This window comes from Phyllobates terribilis, unplaced genomic scaffold, assembly GCF_046119375.1.
Source record: "Phyllobates terribilis strain yellow unplaced genomic scaffold, ASM4611937v1 Scaffold_444__1_contigs__length_1506546, whole genome shotgun sequence".
NCBI classification, from domain to species: Eukaryota; Metazoa; Chordata; class Amphibia; order Anura; family Dendrobatidae; genus Phyllobates; species Phyllobates terribilis.
This window is the reverse complement of record NW_027363204.1, coordinates 90,876-111,923: the sequence shown is the minus strand read 5'-3', so window position 1 is coordinate 111,923 and position 21,048 is coordinate 90,876. Positions and strand designations below refer to the sequence as shown.

General features: G+C 41.1%; 1 protein-coding gene across 6 annotated transcripts in view; it reads left to right on the top strand.

The window, feature by feature from the left end:
- LOC141229003 (phospholipid-transporting ATPase IA-like) overlaps nucleotides 1-21,048 on the top strand; it is a 183,805-nt gene that overhangs the window by 78,381 nt on the left and 84,376 nt on the right. For 4 of the 6 annotated variants that reach the window (XM_073667375.1, XM_073667374.1, XM_073667376.1 and 1 more), the window contains exons 7-9: nucleotides 3,349-3,389; nucleotides 14,675-14,748; nucleotides 20,947-21,016. In XM_073667375.1, coding sequence (XP_073523476.1) covers nucleotides 3,349-3,389; nucleotides 14,675-14,748; nucleotides 20,947-21,016 — 185 coding nt within the window. Of the gene's footprint in view, nucleotides 1-3,348; nucleotides 3,390-14,674; nucleotides 14,749-17,836; nucleotides 17,911-20,946; nucleotides 21,017-21,048 lie in introns of all 6 variants that reach the window. The other 2 variants (XM_073667377.1, XM_073667372.1) reach the window with 1 other exon arrangement.

The window sequence follows — 21,048 nt, the reverse complement described above, 5'->3', positions numbered from 1 at the left end:
GTATCGTGAGATTTTGGCCAACAGCTTCCTTCTCTCAGTAAGTAAGCACATTGAAGATGGGTCGTGGCTGGGTCTTCCAGCATGACAATGACCCGAAACACACAGCCAAGGATACTAAAGAGTGGCTCCATAAGAAGCATTTCAAGGTCCTGGAGTGGCCTAGCCAGTCTCCAGACATGAACCCAATAGAAAATCTTTGGAGGGAGCTGAAACTCAATGTTGCCGAGCAGAAGCCCCGAAACCTGAAAGATCTGGAGAAGATCTGTATGGAGATGTGGGCCAAAATCCCTGCTGCAGTGTGTGCAAACTTGGTCAAGAATTACAGGAAATGTCTGACCTCTGTAATTGCAAACAAAGGTTTCTGTACCAAATATTAAGTTCTGTTTTTCTATTGTATCAAATACTTATTTCATACAATAAAATGCAATTTAATTATTTAAGAACCATACAATGTGACAGTTGAAGTGTATCTATGATAAAGATTACAGACCTCTCCGTTCTTTGTAGGTGGGAAAACTTGCAAAATCGGCAGTGTATCAAATACTTATTACCCACTGTATATATAGATCTATACATTGTTTATATATGTCTCCCTCCATCTATGTGTATATACACACACACACACACACACACACACACACACGTGAAAAAGTGTTTGTCCCCTTCCTGATTTCCTTTTGCATGTTTGTCACACATAAATGTTTCAGATCACCAAACAAATCTAAATATTAGACAAAGATAACACAAGTAAACACAAAATGCAGTTTTAAAATTAATGTCTTTATTATTAAGGGAAAAAGAAATCCAAACCTACAGGGCCCTGTGTGAAAGTGATTGCCCCCACCCCCCCTTCCTTAATACATAAATTAACTGTTGTTTATCACATCTTTGAGAAGCTCAGTTCAATTTCCCTAGCCACACACAGGCCTGATTACTGTCACCCCTGTTTTCAATCAAGAAATCACTTAAATAGGACCTGCCTGACAAAGTGAAGACCAAAAGATCCTCAAAAGCTAGACATCATGCTGCGATCCAAAGAAATTCAGGAGCAAATGAGAAACAAAGTAATTGAGATCTATCAGTCTGGAAAAGGTTATAAAGGCATTTCTAAAGGACTTGGGACTCCAGCAAACCACAGAAAGAGCCATTATCCTCAAATGGCGAAAACATGGTATAGTGGTGAACCTTCCCAGCAGTGGCCAGCCGACCAAAATTACCCCAGGAGCACAGTGACTACTCATCCAAGAGGTCACAAAAGACCCCACCACAACATCCAAAGAAGTTAAGGTCAGTGTTCATGACTCCACCATAAGAAAGAGACTGGGTAAAATTGGCATGCATGGCAAAGCTCCAAGATGAAAACCACTGCTGAGCAATAAGAACATAAAGGCTCTTCTGAGTTTTGCAAGAAAACATCTTTATGATCGATCGCCAAGACTTTCGGGAGAATACTCTGTGGACTGACGAGACAAAAGTTGAAATTTTTGGAAGGTGTATGTCCCATTACATCTGGTGTAGAAGTAACACAGCATTTCAGAAAAGCAACATCATGCCAACAGTAAAATGTGATGGTCTGGGGCTGTTTTCCTTCTTCAGGACCTGGAAGGCTTGCTGTGGTAAATGGAACCATGAATTCTGCTGTCTACCAAAAATCCTGAAGTAGAATGTCCGGCCATCTGTTTGAGACCTCAAGCTGAAGCGCACTTGGGTTATGCAGCAGAACAATGATCCAAAACACACCACCAAGTCCACCTCTGAATGGCTTAAGAAAAACAAAATTAAGACTTTGTAGAGGCCTAGTCAAAATCCTGACCTTAATCCGATTGAGATGCTTTGGTATGACCTTAAAAATGTGTTTCATGCTCGGAAACCCTCCAATGTGGCTGAATTACAACTATTTTGCAAAGATGAGTGGGCCCAAATTCCCCCAGGGCGTTGTAAAAGACTCATTGCCAGTTATTGCAAACGCATGATTGCAGTTGTTGCTGCTAAGGGTGGCCCAACCAGTTATTATGTTTAGGGGGGGCAATTACTTTTTAACACAGGGCCCTGTAGGTTTGGATTTCTTTTTCCCTTTATAATAAAGACCTTCATTTAAAAACTGCATTTTGTGTTTCCTTGTGTTATCTTTGTCTTTTATATTTAAATTTGTTCTGTGATCTGAAACCTTTAAGTGTGAAAAACATGCAAAAGAATAAGAAATCAGGAAGGGGGCAAACACTATTTCACACCACCGTATATATTTGTGTGTGTGTATATATATATAAATATATATATATATAATATATTCGTCTTATCCCGTCTGTCTGTCCAGGAAATCCCGCGTTGCTGATTGGTCCGGCCGCGGCCAATCAGCGACGCGGGATTTGAGAAAAAGATGGCGGCCGTTAGCGGCTCATCTGCAGGACGGAGGTCAGCGGCCATGCAGCCGGGAGATGAGGCGGCGCGAGGCGCTCATCTCCCAGCTGCTTGCACCAAAAGGACCCCGACCGGCGACGCCGCTGACCTCCATGCGACTACTGTCAGGAGATCAGCGACTTGGCCCGCTCATCTCCCGACGGCAAGTGTGAACAGAGGACCGGGGAACGGCGCTGCCGGTCGGGATACTTCTGCTGCGAGCAGCCGCTCATCTCCCAGCTTCTCGCAGCGGAAGTAGCCGCACAGGCAGCACCGCTCCCCCGGTCCTCACTAATACGATTCGCTGATTGGTCGCGGACGAATCAGTGACTTTGGCGCCAAATTTAAACAACGCTCTGCTGATTGGTCGCTCCCGCCGGCCGACCGCGACCAAGCAGCGAGATTGGCGCCAAATTTAAACACCATTTTGCTGATTGGTCACGGTCGCGACTAATCAGCGCTTTTATCGCCAAATTTAAACAAGCTCTCCGGTCCTCACTAACACAGTTCGCTAATTGGTCGCGGCCGCCACCCGTGACCAATCACCGATATTGCCGCCAAATTTAAACACCTTTTTGCTGATTGGTCGCGGTTGCCGGCCGCGACCAATCAGCGATTTTGGCGCCAAATTTAAACAATTTTCTGCTGATTGCACCCGGTTGGCCGCATACATATTCTAGAATACCCGATGCGTTAGAATCGGGCCACCATCTAGTATATTATATATAGATAGGTAGATTTAAATCTCTAGATAGATTGGGAGAGATATGCGATATGTGTATATAGATAACTATATTTACCAATATTTATTTATTGTTGGCTTTAATTTTAAAGTGTTGTAAATGGTTGTACTACGCCTGGAGTTTCCTTTGGTTGTACGTATCTGTGCTGGAATTTGACATCAATTTCAATGTTTGGTTTTTTTGAGAACCGCTCTGTTTTCCTTTTCAGTTTTACGGAACGGAGCCTGGGAGATTGTGCACTGGGAAAAGGTTTGTTTCACTTTCTCGCTTTAATTAAAGAACATTTTACCTGTTCAATAAGGTTCCATTGTCTCTATGGAGCGATTAGGAATTTCTGACAGTAAAGGACACATGAGCGACATCTTTGTAATGTTAGATATGCATTGTTATCTGGAGAACAGGAGATTTTATGCTTTCAGTCACTGTATAATGACCCCTCGTAGCGATTCCTTAACCGTAGTATCAAGGAGGCAAAACATGAAAGCCTGTACAGAAATGATGGACACATACAAGGCTTTATGTAGTTATGTTTCTATCATGTAAAATAAGCCACAGGTCGGAAGACAACAGTAATGGCAAAGTCAGAGGTATAATTTGGGAATATTCCCCCATACTATACCTCTGACACACACCATTGTGTTCACATACCATGACACAGATGTGTCCTTTCTTATCTCCCCTTGGCTTGAGATATCATTGGATGAGTCGTGCTAGAAAATCGCCAGAGTAATGCAAAAACTGGTGATCTGGTGCCGTTCATCTATGGATATTTCAAGTCAAAATGAGAGATGAGGAAGGACGCACCCTTAGGTCCTCATTGTAAAAAACAAAACCAAAACGCATACTGGTGCACATATAGTCAAACCATATTTGTTTGGTGCATGGTGGCCTGTGGATGCTTAGATCTAAATCTGTGAATACTTATGATTTTTACACCTCTAATGTATCCAAAAATGACCTGTGAACAGAGCCTTATAGGCAAAAAAAATTGTCAATTTGTAAAAAATTCTGTAGTCATTGTAAATATATGTCTCTAACTCTGTGGAAGGTGCAGCTTTTTCCCCTTGTCAGAAGAGGTTCTGTTGCAAACCATGGGCTGCTAAATACGAAACGGTGGGATATTTCACAAAGACAACATACATTTTTTGAAATTTTTTTTTAGACTTTTTGTCATTAGAAGCCGGCAGCTTGTGTTCTTCTCTAGAAGCCTCTTGAATGCCATGTTAGCCTTGAACATGATGGTGCCTGAGTAGTTGGGAACATTACTCTGTGCTATAAAAATTCCCAACCTTAAACCTCCAAACTCCTCTTTACGAAAGTATGATATTCTGGGTCTCCCAGGAACATGAGTGCAGGAGTATGAGGTGATTGTGAAGACAACTGAGCGCTGGTCTTGTAAATGCAGATTCTTTTAGTGCTGTAGACAGAACCCATGTGAAGGGTGGACATTCTTTCTCCAGCGCTGCCCCACTGACCCATTCAGTGTGTTGCTTCAATGCTTGTTCATGACTGTATAGCAGATAGATGTAAAGGATGATAAGTGAACTTGAATACCTCTTTATTTGAGCTTTTATACAGCTTTGTCCATTGTTTTCTGTAGATCGACGCCTGGTTTGGTATTTGGGTTCTCCAGTGGTAGAAAATTTTCATAATGCGTTGTACACAAATTGGGAATTTAGAGAGTGAGCCAGATAGGAGAGCATTTACAAGGAGCACCCCTCGTTCTGGAGGACCTGTCCATCTGTGTTACACAGACCTAGATGGACCCTCTGTAATCCTTTATTTTCCCAGTGGTGGCGCTGCAGTTAAATTAAACACTTAACGCCAAGATTCCCCACACCTTAGAGCAGATTATTGCCGGTTCTAGCTGGAGGACAATTTTGGCATGGGTCCTTCTAAGCTGGAGGACAATTTTGGCATGGGTCCTTCTAAGCTGGAGGACAATTTTGGCATGGGTCCTTCTAAGCTGGAGGACAATTTTGGCATGGGTCCTTCTAAGCTGGAGGACAATTTTAGCATGGGTCCTTCTAAGCTGGAGGACCATTTTAGCATGCGTCCTTCTAAGCTGGAGGTCAATTTTGGCATGCGTCCTTCTAAGCTGGAGGTCAATTTTGGCATGGGTCCTTCTAAGCTGGAGGACAATTTTGGCATGGGTCCTTCTAAGCTGGAGGACAATTTTGGCATGGGTCCTTCTAAGCTGGAGGACAATTTTGGCATGGGTCCTTCTAAGCTGGAAGACCATTTTGGCATGGGTCCTTCTAAGCTGGAGGACAATTTTGGCATGGGTCCTTCTAAGCTGGAGGACAATTTTGGCATGGGTCCTTCTAAGCTGGAGGACAATTTTGGCATGGGTCCTTCTAAGCTGGAAGACCATTTTGGCATGGGTCCTTCTAAGCTGGAGGACAATTTTGGCATGGGTCCTTCTAAGCTGGAGGACAATTTTGGCATGGGTCCTTCTAAGCTGGAGGACAATTTTGGCATGGGTCCTTCTAAGCTGGAGGACAATTTTGGCATGGGTCCTTCTAAGCTGGAGGACCATTTTGGCATGGGTCCTTCTAAGCTGGAAGACCATTTTGGCATGGGTCCTTCTAAGCTGGAGGACAATTTTGGCATGGGTCCTTCTAAGCTGGAGGACAATTTTGGCATGGGTGCTTCTAAGCAGGAGGACAATTTTGGCATGCATCCTTCTAAGTAAAAGGACAATTTTGGCCTGGGTCCTTCTAACCTGCAGGAATTGTCCAAAGTGCACAACCCCTTTTTAATTTTTTTTTTTATTCTATTGTCAACTATAAATACAGCAGCTTAATTTTGTATGTTTTTTTTTAGAAAAATATGTATAGACTTTTGGCTTATCTCTGTCAAATTGCAAATTCTAATGACTAACTTTTCCCGACCAACCTTCGGCAATCGGAAGCAAAGTACTTGTGTTGTGTTTCCATGCCAAGTAGGATGACGTAGGGTGGTGGTTTTGTATTTTGATGATGATGGATTATTTTTTTTTTCTGGAAACTGTCCCAAATTCCAGTAAAAATGTTGAGAATCTTGTAAATGAAAAGAATTTGTTCCGAGGGTGTGAGCTATAATGGTCCAGTGACTGAGACATTTCTGTGTGAACGGCTTGTTGTTCACTGCTATAATGGAAGCGCCAAGAGACACATTGAGCAGGAGGACGGATGCTAATGCAGTTATGTTAATGGCAGAGCAGATAAATCTTTAATGTGTTCTTCTGAGTTCACTAACTGGAAATAATTGATATTCATTAGGACACAGGATTGTAGCTCCATCCTTGGTTCGTTTCACTTCTTCTTTTTTTTGTCTTTTTCAAATAGAGAACGGCCGTTCTTATTAATAAATAACACAGAAAACGTCATTTACTTTGGAATTAATTAGTATTTCTTGTATACTGACATTTCTATATTCACACATACCAAGCATTGTATTTTCACTGACATATTAATGGATTTCTTATGCTTTCAAAAAGTTTTATAAGGACAGCACATCATATGCTTTAGTATTTAGTGGAGCTGAGGCACAAAGGTCATGACATCATGTCTCATTTATCTTTTAAGGGGTATTCTGAACTTCTTAAATTGCTTTAGTGAGACAGTATGAATATAAGCAAGTTTGTAGCTGACTTGCTTTTTTGATCTGTTGTCACTCGCGTGCACTGTGAGCTTTTATCTTACATAGTGTACAGCTTGTTCCATAGAGCTGGGCCACTAGTGCCAGCCCAGACGCTGGCCATGATTGCACAGTAGCTACTTTCCAGGAGAGAAGTTAACGCCTTTTATCCCAGTATTCTTTGTCCAGCCCATTAATTTCTATATAGTAGTTATCTGCTCACCCCTGTGTCTGCTTCTGACAAGCTGCTGTTCTAAATCTTGCAAAATCACCAGCCCCGAGGCTTTCAGTCAGAGCAGGTCTCCTAATCATGGTTCTCACTGGCCAAAGCTGTGTGCTTGTTCAAATGCCCTGTTATCTCTATATGCAAATATAATGATAGCAGTGTAGACTGCAGAACAAACCACTGATGGCTGATCTCCCGATCGGTGGAAATCTGAATTTCACCAATCATAGACTGATGATCACTTCATGAGCTAGTAATACCCCTTTTAAAGAAATGTCTGCTTTTGAAAACCCATGCTGAGATAACCTAATCTGGGTTAAAAGAACCTGTCAGCAGGTTTTTGCTATGTAATCTGAGAGCAGCATGATGTAGTGACTGAGAACCTGATTCCAGCGATGTCACTTGTTGGTCTGCATGCTGTCATTTTGTTACAATCACGGTTTTCTCTGCTGCACTCTGTTACATTTTTTTTGTGATTTTTGATTAATTATTTCAATAAAGATTTATTGGTTTAGCAAAATACTCTTGGTTTGTTTGGGCTTAATGGCTTTGGATGAACTGTATAGTACAAGTAGTTTTTTGAGTATTCTATAACAACGAGATTCCAGGTGGGAATATTGATGTGCGATCTAGCAGTGCTCAGAATGCTGAGCCTTGTATAACCCTGCCCATACCACTGATTGGCAGCTTTCTGTGTACACTGTGCATTGGCATAAAGCTGCTAATTAGTGGTGGTACGGGGTTATAGAGAGCAGTTGACTGGAAGGTACAAGACACCTAGTCCTGTAATGATGATCTCCTGCTGATAAAACACTGATTTTATAAAAAAAAAAAAAAAAAACACAGCTTAGTAAGTGACACATCCCTGGAATCAGACTCTTAGCCTCTACATTATGCTGCCCTCAGATTACATGACAAACCCTGCTGACAGATTTCATTTAATAGTGGGTGTCCATCCCTTATTAGAAACCTCCTTCAGTTGATCAGCCAGGAGAGTAATGAAAAAGTTTCTCTCTGGATGACGTGGAATGTGAACAGCATGACTAACCCTTCAACCAAGAATATTTTATGCGTTATGGGTGACTTTTATGTCCAGGTACAGTTCTAGACACTTCTGCACAGAAGGGGTTGTCCACTTTTGGGGACCATTTTTTTTCCCCTTGGATGCATGTATTTATAGTTAACAATTATTTTTATTATTGAGTTTCATTACACAGTTTTCACCATTTACCTCTCATGGCTTCTATATTACACTGTCTATTGCTGTCTGCAGAAGAGGATGACTGAAAATCCATCACAGCTCATTCTGACGGTCAAATGGGAGAGTCGGTTTTTAACTCTCAGCCGATGACCGCAGACCACCTCAAAGTTGAACGAGAGAGTCTGGAAAAGCAAAATGGTGCAAAAATTTTAAATGAAGCTGAATTGACCAAATGATTTTTAACCCAAAGTACACACATTTAAGTAGGAAAAAAAAAAGTAGGTGGACGACCTTTATAAAAGAGTTGTCCGTTGACGCTCAAATCCACCATTGCCATATATCATTAGATTTTGATCAGTCGTTTGAATTAAGGGAAATAAAATGGGAAGTCATCCTAACCCCCCCCAGGCCATCCTTCCTCCCTCTCCAGTATCCTCCCTTCACCGATATACAGACATCTAGTGATGTGTCCTGCTAGTTCCAGCCCATAACCAAATGCTTTTTGCTACTATTGCTGTTAGTTCCTTAAGGTTGGATAATATATGGCTATCATTATTTTTTTTTAATTTCCAGAATAATTGAACTTTACTATATAATGTTTGCTTTTTTCTTCCACTCTGATAGCGGCTCTCTTGCATTAGGACCAGAATCCTCAGTGTTGCCCATGATAAACTTGTCTTGAGCTGCGTATGACGTCTGCAGGACATACTGCAGTGATTGACTTGTGCGCAATAGGAATTGTACTATGCCTTTAAGAGAGAGATGGTTAGTCAACTGTTATGTGTAACCCCACTCCCCACCTTTGATTGGCAGCTTTCTGGTTCCTCTGTGGTTATACAGGGCTCTGCATTCAGAGCCCCGCTAGATCTGCAGCAGAGAAAATAGTGATTTGTATCAAAATGACAGCAGACAGCCCAGTAAGTGACACATCGCTGAGATTGGGGTTTCTGTTCCCTACGTCATGCTGCTCTTAGATTACATATCAACAACCCGGTGACCGATTCCCTTTAATACAACAGTTAAAAATCACAACCTGTGTATGGGCTAACACGTTTTGGGCAATCTGTCCTTGGTTAGATCATATTGATTCATTTACTAGATAATCATGTTTAGGATCAGTGGCCATTGACTTTAAGCCATTTCTGACCTATAACTCCAGTAGAAGGCTTTGATGTATGCTACTGTACAGACATACAATCTCATACATCACCCAAAGGGTTCAATTGTTTTGACAAATTATTACGTACTGCAAATAATTGTTTTTGTGGGGGGAGACAGGGAGTTTGGTGCCTGTATTGGGGAAAAAAAAATGTAAAGTTGTTAAAAAGCAAAATTTTTGCCTGCATAGATCACCCTGACGGGGACCAAACGGACAATCTTTTGACCTCCATCGGGTTAAAGGAGCCTATGGATACATTGATATATATACGCTGGGAACTGGGTCAGACATTTATACTAGACAGGGTTAAAATCCGCCAGATTGATCAGTGGTTCATGTTGTTCACCTATTGGCTGGCTTTCCTTGTGCTGGAAATTTGTGGCGCAATTTATGGCGCACGGTGACCAGGCTGTTCCTCTTTCCTTCTGGAAACAACATATAAAGTGTCTAAACTACATAAGAAATGGTGTGTCCCTGTTCTCCTGAATCTGGTGTTATATTTTTTTGTTTCTGTTCCTCAGTTATGGCCCCCTCTTCCCTATATGTAAATCAAGTACAAGTAGTACTCGTGAAGATGCCCACCTAGGAGTTGAGGAATAAGCCCATTTGGCCAAAAGGACCAGATTTATTTGCATGGAGGAGGTGGTCATAACTCGTGAACGGAGAGGTGTAGGAATGAAAAACAAGCTTTGCTAGATTCAGGAGAACAGCGGCAATTACACCAGGTGAAATAATTTTTATTTACGGTGAATGAGAATGTGCTTTCCAGATTTCCTTTTGCGAATAGACAGTGCAATCTCAAAGTATTCATTGGTTTATATAATTGAGAGACTCTGGAAAAGTCGATGTCACGTTCCAGCGTATCCTCTTGTATCTGTGCTGACATTTCCTTTCTTACTTTTTCTCTTTTATATTCCTTATTAAACCGTCTGCAAAAAAGAAACACTGTTCAGCCTTTGTGAGATGATCAGTGCTTTACTGGCAAAATCCCATCAAGGAAGCAAATGTTGCTGTGTGATGGGAAGGAGGCGATGGCGCTTAGTCACATTGACACAATGTGTCCTCCCCAGAACATCATAGCCCGAGGACAAGGGGGTGTAATTGAGTTTTGTAACTTGAGCGGATACAGTTTTCTCTCCTTTTAAAATAATAGGTTTGGCGCTTTTATGTTCCGCTTGGAAAGATTTGGTCTTAGGGCTCGCGCTATGTAATGGTGAACTGTGAAATGCCTCTGATCTCATAAATCCGCTTGTCGAGACTTCGGCAATGTAGTAACTTTTTGTATCAAATTTAAACAAAACATCTGAAGTTCAGGTAGGTGGATGACCGCTTTCCAACGATCGATCCATTCAGGTACGGTGGAAGCAGGGCAATGGTGTGTACACGTCTATTGTACAGAAATACTAGGATGTGCTCCTTCCATGTTATTTCTCAGTGTCCCATGAGTTTTCTGATATTTAAAGCAAAATTGAATATTTGACAAGGGCAAAACATTGGAGATATTCCCATTGGACGTTTACCTCATATCCCCAGGGTATTCTATAGATACTGCAACCTATAAACTGGTTCAAAAAAGTAAATCGTACGTAATATCCAGATATGGATGGACTTTAGTAATGACTATACCCGCCGGGTGAATATTTTCTATGCCCAAGTTATAGCATGGTAATTTATTTCCCATATCTGTATTGGCGCCATCATTGGCATAATTATAAAGCGTGTTCCACCCATTTATCCAATTGTTATTAAAAGTTATATTAATTGCTATATGTGGGAGGAGAAGGATGGCAGGCGTTCATGCGCAATGGTAATCCCGGCACCAGATGAACTGGAAGCAGTCAGAAATTGGGCAGAAGTGTTATGGACGAGTCTATCTTTCCTAAATATACTTTGTGGTGCAGGTGGTGAACAGTGTGTGTCTTATCCGTGCAGAGCACCATTGGCCAGAATTTATTAATAACAGTAATAGGAGTTAATATTGTGAACAGAAACCACCTCCTGACAAAGTAGCGAAACATGCATTGGGCTGCTTTCTTAGTAAGGCCCTTTCTTGCTTCGCATTATCTTCAGGTACAATCATCATTATGAAGACTTTGGGTAGCTAGTCATCTTGTGGGATGCAGTTTGTGCTTTTCCTAGTGTATACCATTACAGTAAATGAGCAGGGTGTGTTGATATGGGGCCTCCTGTAGTGTTTTTAGGGGTTGTTTGTCTAATGTCTTATGAGTTTTGTTTAATTTAATTTATTACAGGGGTTCTACAGTGAAATCAAGGGAACCACTGGGACCCCCACTGAACGGCAGATAAGGGAATATTTAGCCCCATTACAAAATGAAGCGGCAGTGGACATGCCCGACCGCCACTCCATTCATTTTCTATGAGGATCCCAGAAAAAGCCGAGCGTATCGCCATTCATTCCCTATGAGGCTGCCAAGCACTCTGCTCGGCCTCCTGTCCACGGAGTTTCCTGTTCGACTTATCAGGTTGAGTCCCACCGTTAGGACACCCGGTCCACCAGTTGTCACCTTGGATAGGTGCTGACTTTTTTTCACCGGACAACCCCCTTTAATTAATTATGCATGATTACAGCCAGGTATATTATTTTCTGAAGTGAAAAATATATTTTGGGGCAGCTCTTCCCATTTCTGCTGCAGGTGATTGACTGATCTCTCCATCATGTGAACATATTGAGAGACCTATCAATGGCCTGCAGTGGTACTGGGAAGAGCTGGCCGGGGTTGGCTCTTCACAGTGCTGCTGCAGCTGATTGATAGATCTCTCCGTCGGGTGAACATACGGAAAAACAGTCACCTGTAGCAGAGCTGGGAAGAGCCGTCAAGGAGTGGTGCCGGACTAATCTGGTCTCCAACTATGGCCTAGCATGGATATTTTCAGAGAATCATATACCTGGGTGCAGTTGTTTGTGCAGTAACAAAAGGAGGAGTTTTTTTTTTTTTTTTAGTAAAAAAAGATATTCTTTATTGAAAGCAAATATTTTAAAATGTTTTAGTAAACTGAAAAGCATGAAGGATGGCAATCAACATCCAGGACATTGGCACTAAAGCGGTGCATGTAATATTGTAATATTCTAAGGATAAGCACAATGAGCATGAATGTATAGAACTTTCAAATAATAAAAACAGTGGTCAAAACATGATATAGATATATATATATATATATATATATATATATATAATATATATACACAGACCTATATGTACCAATTCATAAGTATATTGCAAGAATGCCTTTACTCATAGTGTGATGCAATCTGCAAAATTGCCACAGAAACATAATCTCCAATGTGCGTTTCGCATGTGTAGATCTCGCTTCCTCAAGGGGGTCTGGTCAATTTTATAGCTTGAATGTATAAGACTATACACTTTAATAAAGTACATTTTTAGATCTTATCTGGATAGTATGTTATATCACTTACTTTTTTGAGCGATTTTGTAGGTAATCGTAATTAAAGGGACCCTATTATGCCGGATAACACTATTAACCTGAAGATATAGGGTTAATCTGCAGGTTAATAGCGTTATGAATGTGCGTCATCTGGGAGAATATGAACTATATTTCTCTTGGGAGCCGCTGGGATTTACTGTGAGCTGCAGCTTTAAGAACGCCCTGGCACTTTGGCTGACAGCCGGCTCTGCACCGATGCACTGCATAGATGGCTGTCAGTCAAAGTGCCAGGGCGTTGCTTGCAGCCGCTACTCACAGTATAGTGAGCGGAGACTTTGCTGCACCAGCACGCCTCTACGACTGAAAGGCTGCTGCTTCCGGGAAAAGTTAAGTTTATTTTCTCCCTGGTGCCGCACTTTCAGTACAGCGGCCTGGTACCTTCATGTCACTATTAACCCAATATCTGCAGGTTATCAGATATAACAGGTTCCTTTCAAATATATTGTCTCGTGTGAGGCTGAATTTGGTTGGCTGTAGGTAATTTTATGTAAGTTATACCATTAATGTCTAATAAATTTGTGTCCCACCTCTACTGGCTTTAGCAGACCATCTCTAACTGTCGGAAATGGCTGTGATGTTTAGTTATGTGCATTCATTTTTATGGGAATTTCAAAAATTGCAGTGCAGGTGTGTTCACGGATAACGCATTAAAGCTGTCCACTTCTAAAAAAAAATGTTGACACATTTAGATGTGGTCGGAATATAGTTATAAAGAAGTTACGAATGTACTTTTACATTCAGGGGTGCCCTGATCTGCAGCCTCATAAAGAGGTCTGGCTGTCAGCTCATTTTAAAGGGAATCTGTCAGCAGGTTTTTGTAATGTAATCTGAAGACAGCAGTAAATAGAGGCTAAAACACAGAATTCAGGGATGTGTCACAGTGTGTTTTGTTTTTTTACTAAGTGTGAAGGATTTATCACTAATAGATTAACATTGCTGAACTAGTTCAGCAGCGCCCCTCCTGTGATAAGCATCTCTCTGTCTATGGACTTTGTGGGCAGAGTTAGCTTCCTCAGCTCTGCTTCATGCTAAACCTAAAAGCTCTGATTGTGTGAGAGCGGCTGCACCCAGTAATCTAAGTGATACATCGTTGGATTCAGCTTCTCTTTACCTACATCAGGCTGCTCTCAGATGAGGTAGCAAAAACCTGCTGACAGATTCCCTTTAATAGCTAAGCCAGACCCCTCTTGACTTAGTTAACAATTTCCCATGTTAAGGACTCGGGATAAACTGGAGCTACCAAAACAGTGACTGAGGCTTAGACCACGTTCACACGTTCAGTATTTGGTCAGTATTTTACATCAGTATTTGTAAGCCAAAACCAGGAGTGATAAATACAGAAGTGTTATACTTTTCCTCTGATTGTTCCTTGTCTGGTTTTGGCTTACAAATGCTGATGTAAAATACTGACCAAGTACTGAGCGTGTGAATGTGGCCTTAAAGTGGAAAATCGAAGTGTGTAGCCAGATGCTACCTCCAAATTACAGAGCACCAGACCTGGGTTGATCACCTGATTGCTGGGTGACCTTCAGTATGGTGGTGTCATGATAAGCCAATGTTGAATGTAGAAGGACGCAGAACTGTGTAGAATGTTTTTGTTTTTTTCCATTTGGTGGAAAATGCTCACGGCTGCAGATTCTTGTATTTCTCTTATAACACATAAGTATACATCTGCACGTTATAAAATTTAGCTCAGGAGTATTAACGCAGAATTAATATTTTATGGTGCGATGCACTAAACTCTGCTCTACCTGCCTACTCCGGTGCCTTCACGGGTCATTAGGACGCTTGTGTTTTATATGTAATGCTCTTGCTATTGACATCAATTTACAGATTATTAACCGGTTGCCAGTTTCTTTCAGGTAAATGTTGGCGATATAGTTAAAATAAGTGGCACAGAGTATTTACCCGCAGACACTATACTGCTCTCCACAAGGTAGACGTGCCTAATGTTGCTAACAATATGTAGTCTGGTTTCTCTACTGTTATGACCTCCATTGCTACAAGGAAATAAAGATGAACTCTGTAGCACGGACATGGCTGCCCAATGCAAACATAGAACCAAATATGAGATATATATAGGTCCGGCTCATGCCACCGCTCTAAGGGTCAGCCATACGTCAGATGTTTGTCATTATTTCCTTGACTTGGTCCAAGTGAATCCACTCATAAACCAATGTGTGTTTCAGAATCTGCTCCATAACTGGGTCTCTATAGTATGTGTATGGGGTCTGACCTCTCCGGCTCCTCTTATATGACTAAAACGCATTTACTCTCATGCAACATGTGTTTTTAATGTCCAGATTACCAAAAATGCTTGACCATTGGAAGTTGTCAAATGTCAAGCTTTGGATAAAATCTAAATGGGGGAAAACTTTTAACGGTGTTGTCCCAAATTAGAAAAAAAAGCTACTTTTTTCTTTTATCCCAGAAAGAGCGCCACTCTTGTCCATGGTCTGAGGCTGGTATTGCAGCTCAGCTTCATTCAAGTGATTAATGAGGGAAAGAAATGGCGAAAGCAGCTTACAATGATAATTTTATATAATAATTATATAAGCTTCAGTTTAGAGAGGTGGGTGGGATTATGGGTGAGTGGAGAACTGCATATTAATTTTTTTTTTTAATAGCGGGCTCACGTGTTGGCCCCAGCGCTGGCTCCTGCCTCCTGTGACCTGCTCCGTCACCACCCCACCCACAGCCACAGCCAGGTACATCTTGACTATAAGACGCACTCCCTCTTTCATCCAAAATTTTGGTGAAAAAAATGCATCTTGTCCTCAAAATACGGTATTTAACTTCATGCACAGTTCACACTGAACAGGCTGTTGTTTCCTCACGTCACTCTACAGCTCCAACACAGACTGCTTAGCTTTCCTAGCTGACCCATGCAGTCTCCATTCACAGAGGGACTTTGGGCTTGTCTCTCAGCTCACATTTTGGCAGGCCACTCACCAACTTCAACACACTCCACTTTGCTCAACCCCCAGCAGACTGACACAAGGTAAACCTATTTCTTGGTTCTTAGTCAAATCTAGTCAGGTGCATCTAATCAAGACCTGCAGTGCTAGGATGTAGCCTAGTACATGGTATAAAATATTTAGAATTAGAAGCTGCTTACGTCATTTCTTTCCCTCTTTAGTCACTTGTGAACACATATATATTATTTATCTATAGTTCTGTGGCTCCAATACTCCTGTACTTGCTCTAGTTCTGAATCCCTACTGCTGTGCTTCTAATCCAGTGTTCAACCCACGACACATTTTCAATGTTTAAAGGAGGCTGCCTGACTGCTCATTTTAAAGGGAATCTGTCAGCAGGATTTTGCTATTTAATCTGAGAGCAACATAATAAATGAGAAGTGCGCCTGATTCCACGGATGTGTCACTTACTAAGATGTGTGTTTCAATGCAATCAGTGCTTTATTAGCAGAGGATTATAACTGGAGGACTAGGTGTTTTATGCCAGGCACTCCAGCAAATCTGTGTAACCCTGCACCCACCACTATTGTCATCTTGCTGACAATGTATGGTGCACACAGGAAGCTGCCAATCAGGGGTGTGGATCGGGCATTACACCGCTCCGCATAATGACCCCTACTATGTCTACAGCAAATCTACACCAAGCAGCCTAGTAAGTGACACATCACTGAAATCAGACTGTTGGCCTATATCATGCTGCTCTCAGATTACATAGGAAAAACCTGCTGACAGATTCACTTTAATACCAAAGCCAGACCTCTTCTATCTGTATAATGATAGGGGCCAGTTAGCAAAGGCAGGAACGCAGGTCCTGAGCAGGTTCAGTAAGTTTATAGAATTAAAGCGCACCTGTCAGCAGGATTGTGCTCAGTAAACTACATACACTGTCAGGTGGGCGCCATTATACTGAATAATATGATACCTAGGTTGATGAAATCTGTCCTGTCGTTCTTGTGTAATCTTTACTTTCAGTTTGGAGATAATGATATGCTCGTGCTTCAGGGCGGCCTGTGGGGGGCACTCTATCTGATGCTCTGCTTACATATTCATCTATATGCTCTTATGACAGCTCACTGTGCCTTCACTGACCTGCCTCCTATTTTACCTAACCCCGCACTACTAGATGCATGATGTAAAATAGGAGACGGGTCAGTGAATGATCAGTGAGCTGTCATAAGAGCATATAGATGAATATGTAAGCAGTGCACCAGATAGAGCGCCCCCCACAGGCCGCCCCGGAGCACGAGCAAATCATTATCTCCAAACTGAAAGTGAAAATTACACAAGAACCACAGAACAGATTTCATCAACTAAGGTATCATTTTAATCAGTGTAATGTCGCCCACCTGATAGGGTATGTAGTTTACTGAGCACAATCCTGCTGACAGGTGCGCTTTAAATAATGCAAGTTGCTTTTAACTTCTTTTTTTTTCATGGAAAGGCCCTTAAAGGAGAGCTGCAACATGGTACACAAAAGTGATGCTGTTTCTAGTGGTAAAATATTCTAGTGGCCTTTATTTCCAAGCCTCGAGCCACCACTTTTTTTTTTAGTTGTTGTTAGGTCCTGTACTTCACGTTTATGATTCCCTATCAATCATATGAAGTTTAAGTGCGTCTGTCAGTATTAAATGACTGCTCAAACCATACACTGGCACACAGTGCACTCCAAGTTCCATTTCTTTGCTTTTCCATCTATCTCCGTCCTCTTCTGGCTCCTGTAAAGCTAGAGTTGTTAATCAAGGAGAAGGGTGACAAGTAGGTGGTGCACTGAACTGTCTGGCCATGTCCAGTGTGCACTGAGCGCCTGTGCTTGGTCTGAACAGTCATTTTCTGCTGACAGATGTAAAGTGACTTCATGAAACCTATTTATTAGTTTCATTTCATGTATATTTAAGACCCAGTTAGGAATAGAAGATGGAAACATCAAACTTTTCTTAATTACAAATGTTCTACTTAATATTTCTATTCTGTCTTTGTTGGTGTCTGTCTCCTCCATGTTTTCCATCGCCCCTCCATTCTGATTAATGTCTATACTGGAACACATAGGTGACTATAGGCGAGATAGTGAAAGTGACCAATGGGGAGCATCTCCCAGCCGATCTCATCAGTCTGTCTTCAAGGTCAGAGAAGTAGCGGAGCCAACTCTGTGCTAGGGGGTCCTCTTGTATTCACATATCATGCCCACCAAAGAACACCTGCATTCCAGAGAACATGCCTATAATGGCAAAAAGGACGGTTACCCCCAACATTGGGACGGACCGGTCTGCTCTACTGACTGGCTATTGTAGTAGATGGCAGTATTCCTTATAATGCAAGTCTGGATAAATATTATTTGGAATTCTTACTTATGGTGATCCTCATGTATTCCTCCTGAAAATGTGTGTGTGTATATATATATATATATATATATATATATATATATATATATATATATATATATATATATATATATATATATATATATATATATATATTGAAAACTGGGTGTTAAGTTTGGGGTGTGCCCCTGTATACTTTGAGATTGTCTAATCAGTGCCCAGTTGGCAATTCATTCATAAATTTGCAGGAGAAATAACCGAGAAACGACACAATATAGAGTTATAAGAAGACATAATTGTTTCATGGGGAATGCTACTATTTGCTAAAAGGGACATGACAGGAGAGATGGAACGTCCTCTTTAAAGGGCTTTTCTGGGACTTAACAATTGAAGACCTATTTATAAGATACGTCATCAATATGAGATCGGCGAAATTTGCTTCGCCAGCAGATTGATAAAAGCAATGTATGGGGCGGAACACCACAGCACTATACACCGCATAGTGGCCGCTGCCAAGTACTACAATTTATCTTCCACTCAAGTGAATACTATCCCTGTATGAAGGGATGCTGTTCTCATCAATTTTTATGTCCGAGACAACCCCTTTAAAGGGAATCAGTCAGCAGGATTTCACCCCTCAAACCACTTGTATATGTTTCCCTTTCAAAGACAAGTCCAGCAATACCTTTAAATGGCCAATCCCTTTCTCTGTTACAGAGAAATCAGCGTTTGAATTGATATATAAATGAGACTGAAGGACTATGGTAGATCTGAAGCCTATGTCACTCCAGCTCTATTCCCCGCCCAGCGCTGCCTCCCTCTGCTTGACTGACAGGCTCTATGCTGTGTGACTTCAGGCAAAGGAGTCAATAGTCAAGCAAGAGAGGACGGCACTGGGCGGGGAATAGAGCTGGAGTGACATAGGCTTCAGATCTACCATAGTCTTCAGGCTCCTCTTCATATCAATACAAACACTGATTTCTCAGTAACGGAGGAGAGGACTGCACATGTGAAGCTATTGCTGGACTTGTCTTTGAAAGCGCTACATGTCCATATAATTGGTATGGAGAGTGAGATCCTGCTGACAAATTCCCTTTAAATGTGACTATTCATCTGATACCACTTCTCAAACCTAGGCTATATATATCCTATATTTATTATGTATATAAATGTGCCTACATGTATACTCATGTGGTACCATAATAGTTAGAAAACATAATCTATATTCCTTTTGGAATGAAAAGAAATCAGATGGCTTCCAAAATGTTCAGTACACAACCTAGAGGATCCCTTGCACAGAGCAGATCACTGCTTATCACGTGTAGCATGTGAGCAGTCTGTTCTGCCTGGCGGTTACCACTGCATGTTACCTGTAAGGCTTTCACTAATCCACACTCATGGTTATTTGCTCTGATTATCCTTTTTTTCCCTTTTCTATCTTTTTATGTGCTTTCATGTTTTATTATGACCTCGTGTGATAAAAGAAATGTATTATATTTGCATATGATAATGCCTTTTTTGTTTTTTTTTGGGTTGCATGGACCACTTTGATGGCGGCATGCAGCTACCACCTGTCATGTTGTATTTGAAAGCATGGTGGTTCTTACCTGCTTCAAACTGTATGCTACCTGCTGTATTTTATGATTCTGTAAACACTTTAGGGTGACTTCAAAGTCCGGAACCCCCAAATATATATATCCCAAGAGAACAATTAGCCCCTTTTTTTTTTTAAACTTTATTAACTCTTTTTTTTCTTCTTTTTTTCATGGCATCTTTGATTTTACATCATGGGTTCATCCAAAATAAACAATTGTAGGGATGAGACGACTTAGGAGTCACTTCAGATTTGAAGTCTTTATCAGCCGTTCTTTAAAGGCTTTGTCTTACCAGTAAAAATCTTATTTTATAAATTAGAAAGATAGAAATGTATTCTTTTTAAATTTTGTAAAAAAAACTAGTTTTTAAAGTTTATAGCATTGTGCAGGTCCTCATTATGCTGGTTGGGCACAACTATTACTCTACCGACAGCCAGTTCTTTGCTCACTACAATGGAAATGGCTATACAGTCAGTGTATACCTTATACTCTAAAACTCACAATTATTATCTGTGCTGAAAGATTGTCAGCTGCCAGAGGGGGAAGGAGATTGATTCTGCTCACAGCCAAAGCATTGGTTAGCAGCTGCACCAATTAAAGCAAATGCAAGCAAAAAATGTTTTATTTGCTGTCCAGACTGTAAATTACTTTTACAATGGTAATGTACAGCATTCCTAGGGTTTTAAGTAGCCATTATTGGGGAGATGGCACCATTCATGCAGGAGCTCCCGATCTAGACAAGTATACTGTGTCTCCTTGCAGGAGATGTATTTATATGATTACACTCAAACCAATGGCTTTAAAAATAGGACTTTTGAAAGGAACCAGCGAAGCCATCCTAAAATATAGAGGAGGAGGACTGCTTATGTCACATTCATCTGCACATTGGACACTGAGATCACCTTTTTGAAGTAGCAAAACCTTTTAACATTTGTCACCATTTATTTTTTTCCCCTTTTTTAGTCTGGAATACGGTTACAGAGATCCATTAAGACAAATCAAGCAAACGTTTCCATTTTTTTTTGTGTTATCTGAAGTTTAGCTGGCGGCTGTCTAAGCTTTTCATTTGGCTTCCAATGCATTTTGTGAATTAGTGCTTTTTCCTTTGCAATTTGTGCAGTGTGTTCTACTTTTACTACTTTTAAAGTGGAAAAAAGAAAAAAAAAATAGGAAACTTTTTTTTTTACATTTAGTTTTCCTGTGTAGTTTATTGTTCCTTATACTATATTTTGTTTTACCCCAGTGAGCCACAAGCCATGTGCTACATTGAGACCTCAAACCTTGATGGGGAAACCAATCTTAAAATCCGCCAGGTATGTGACATTTAGTAATTTGCAAAATTATA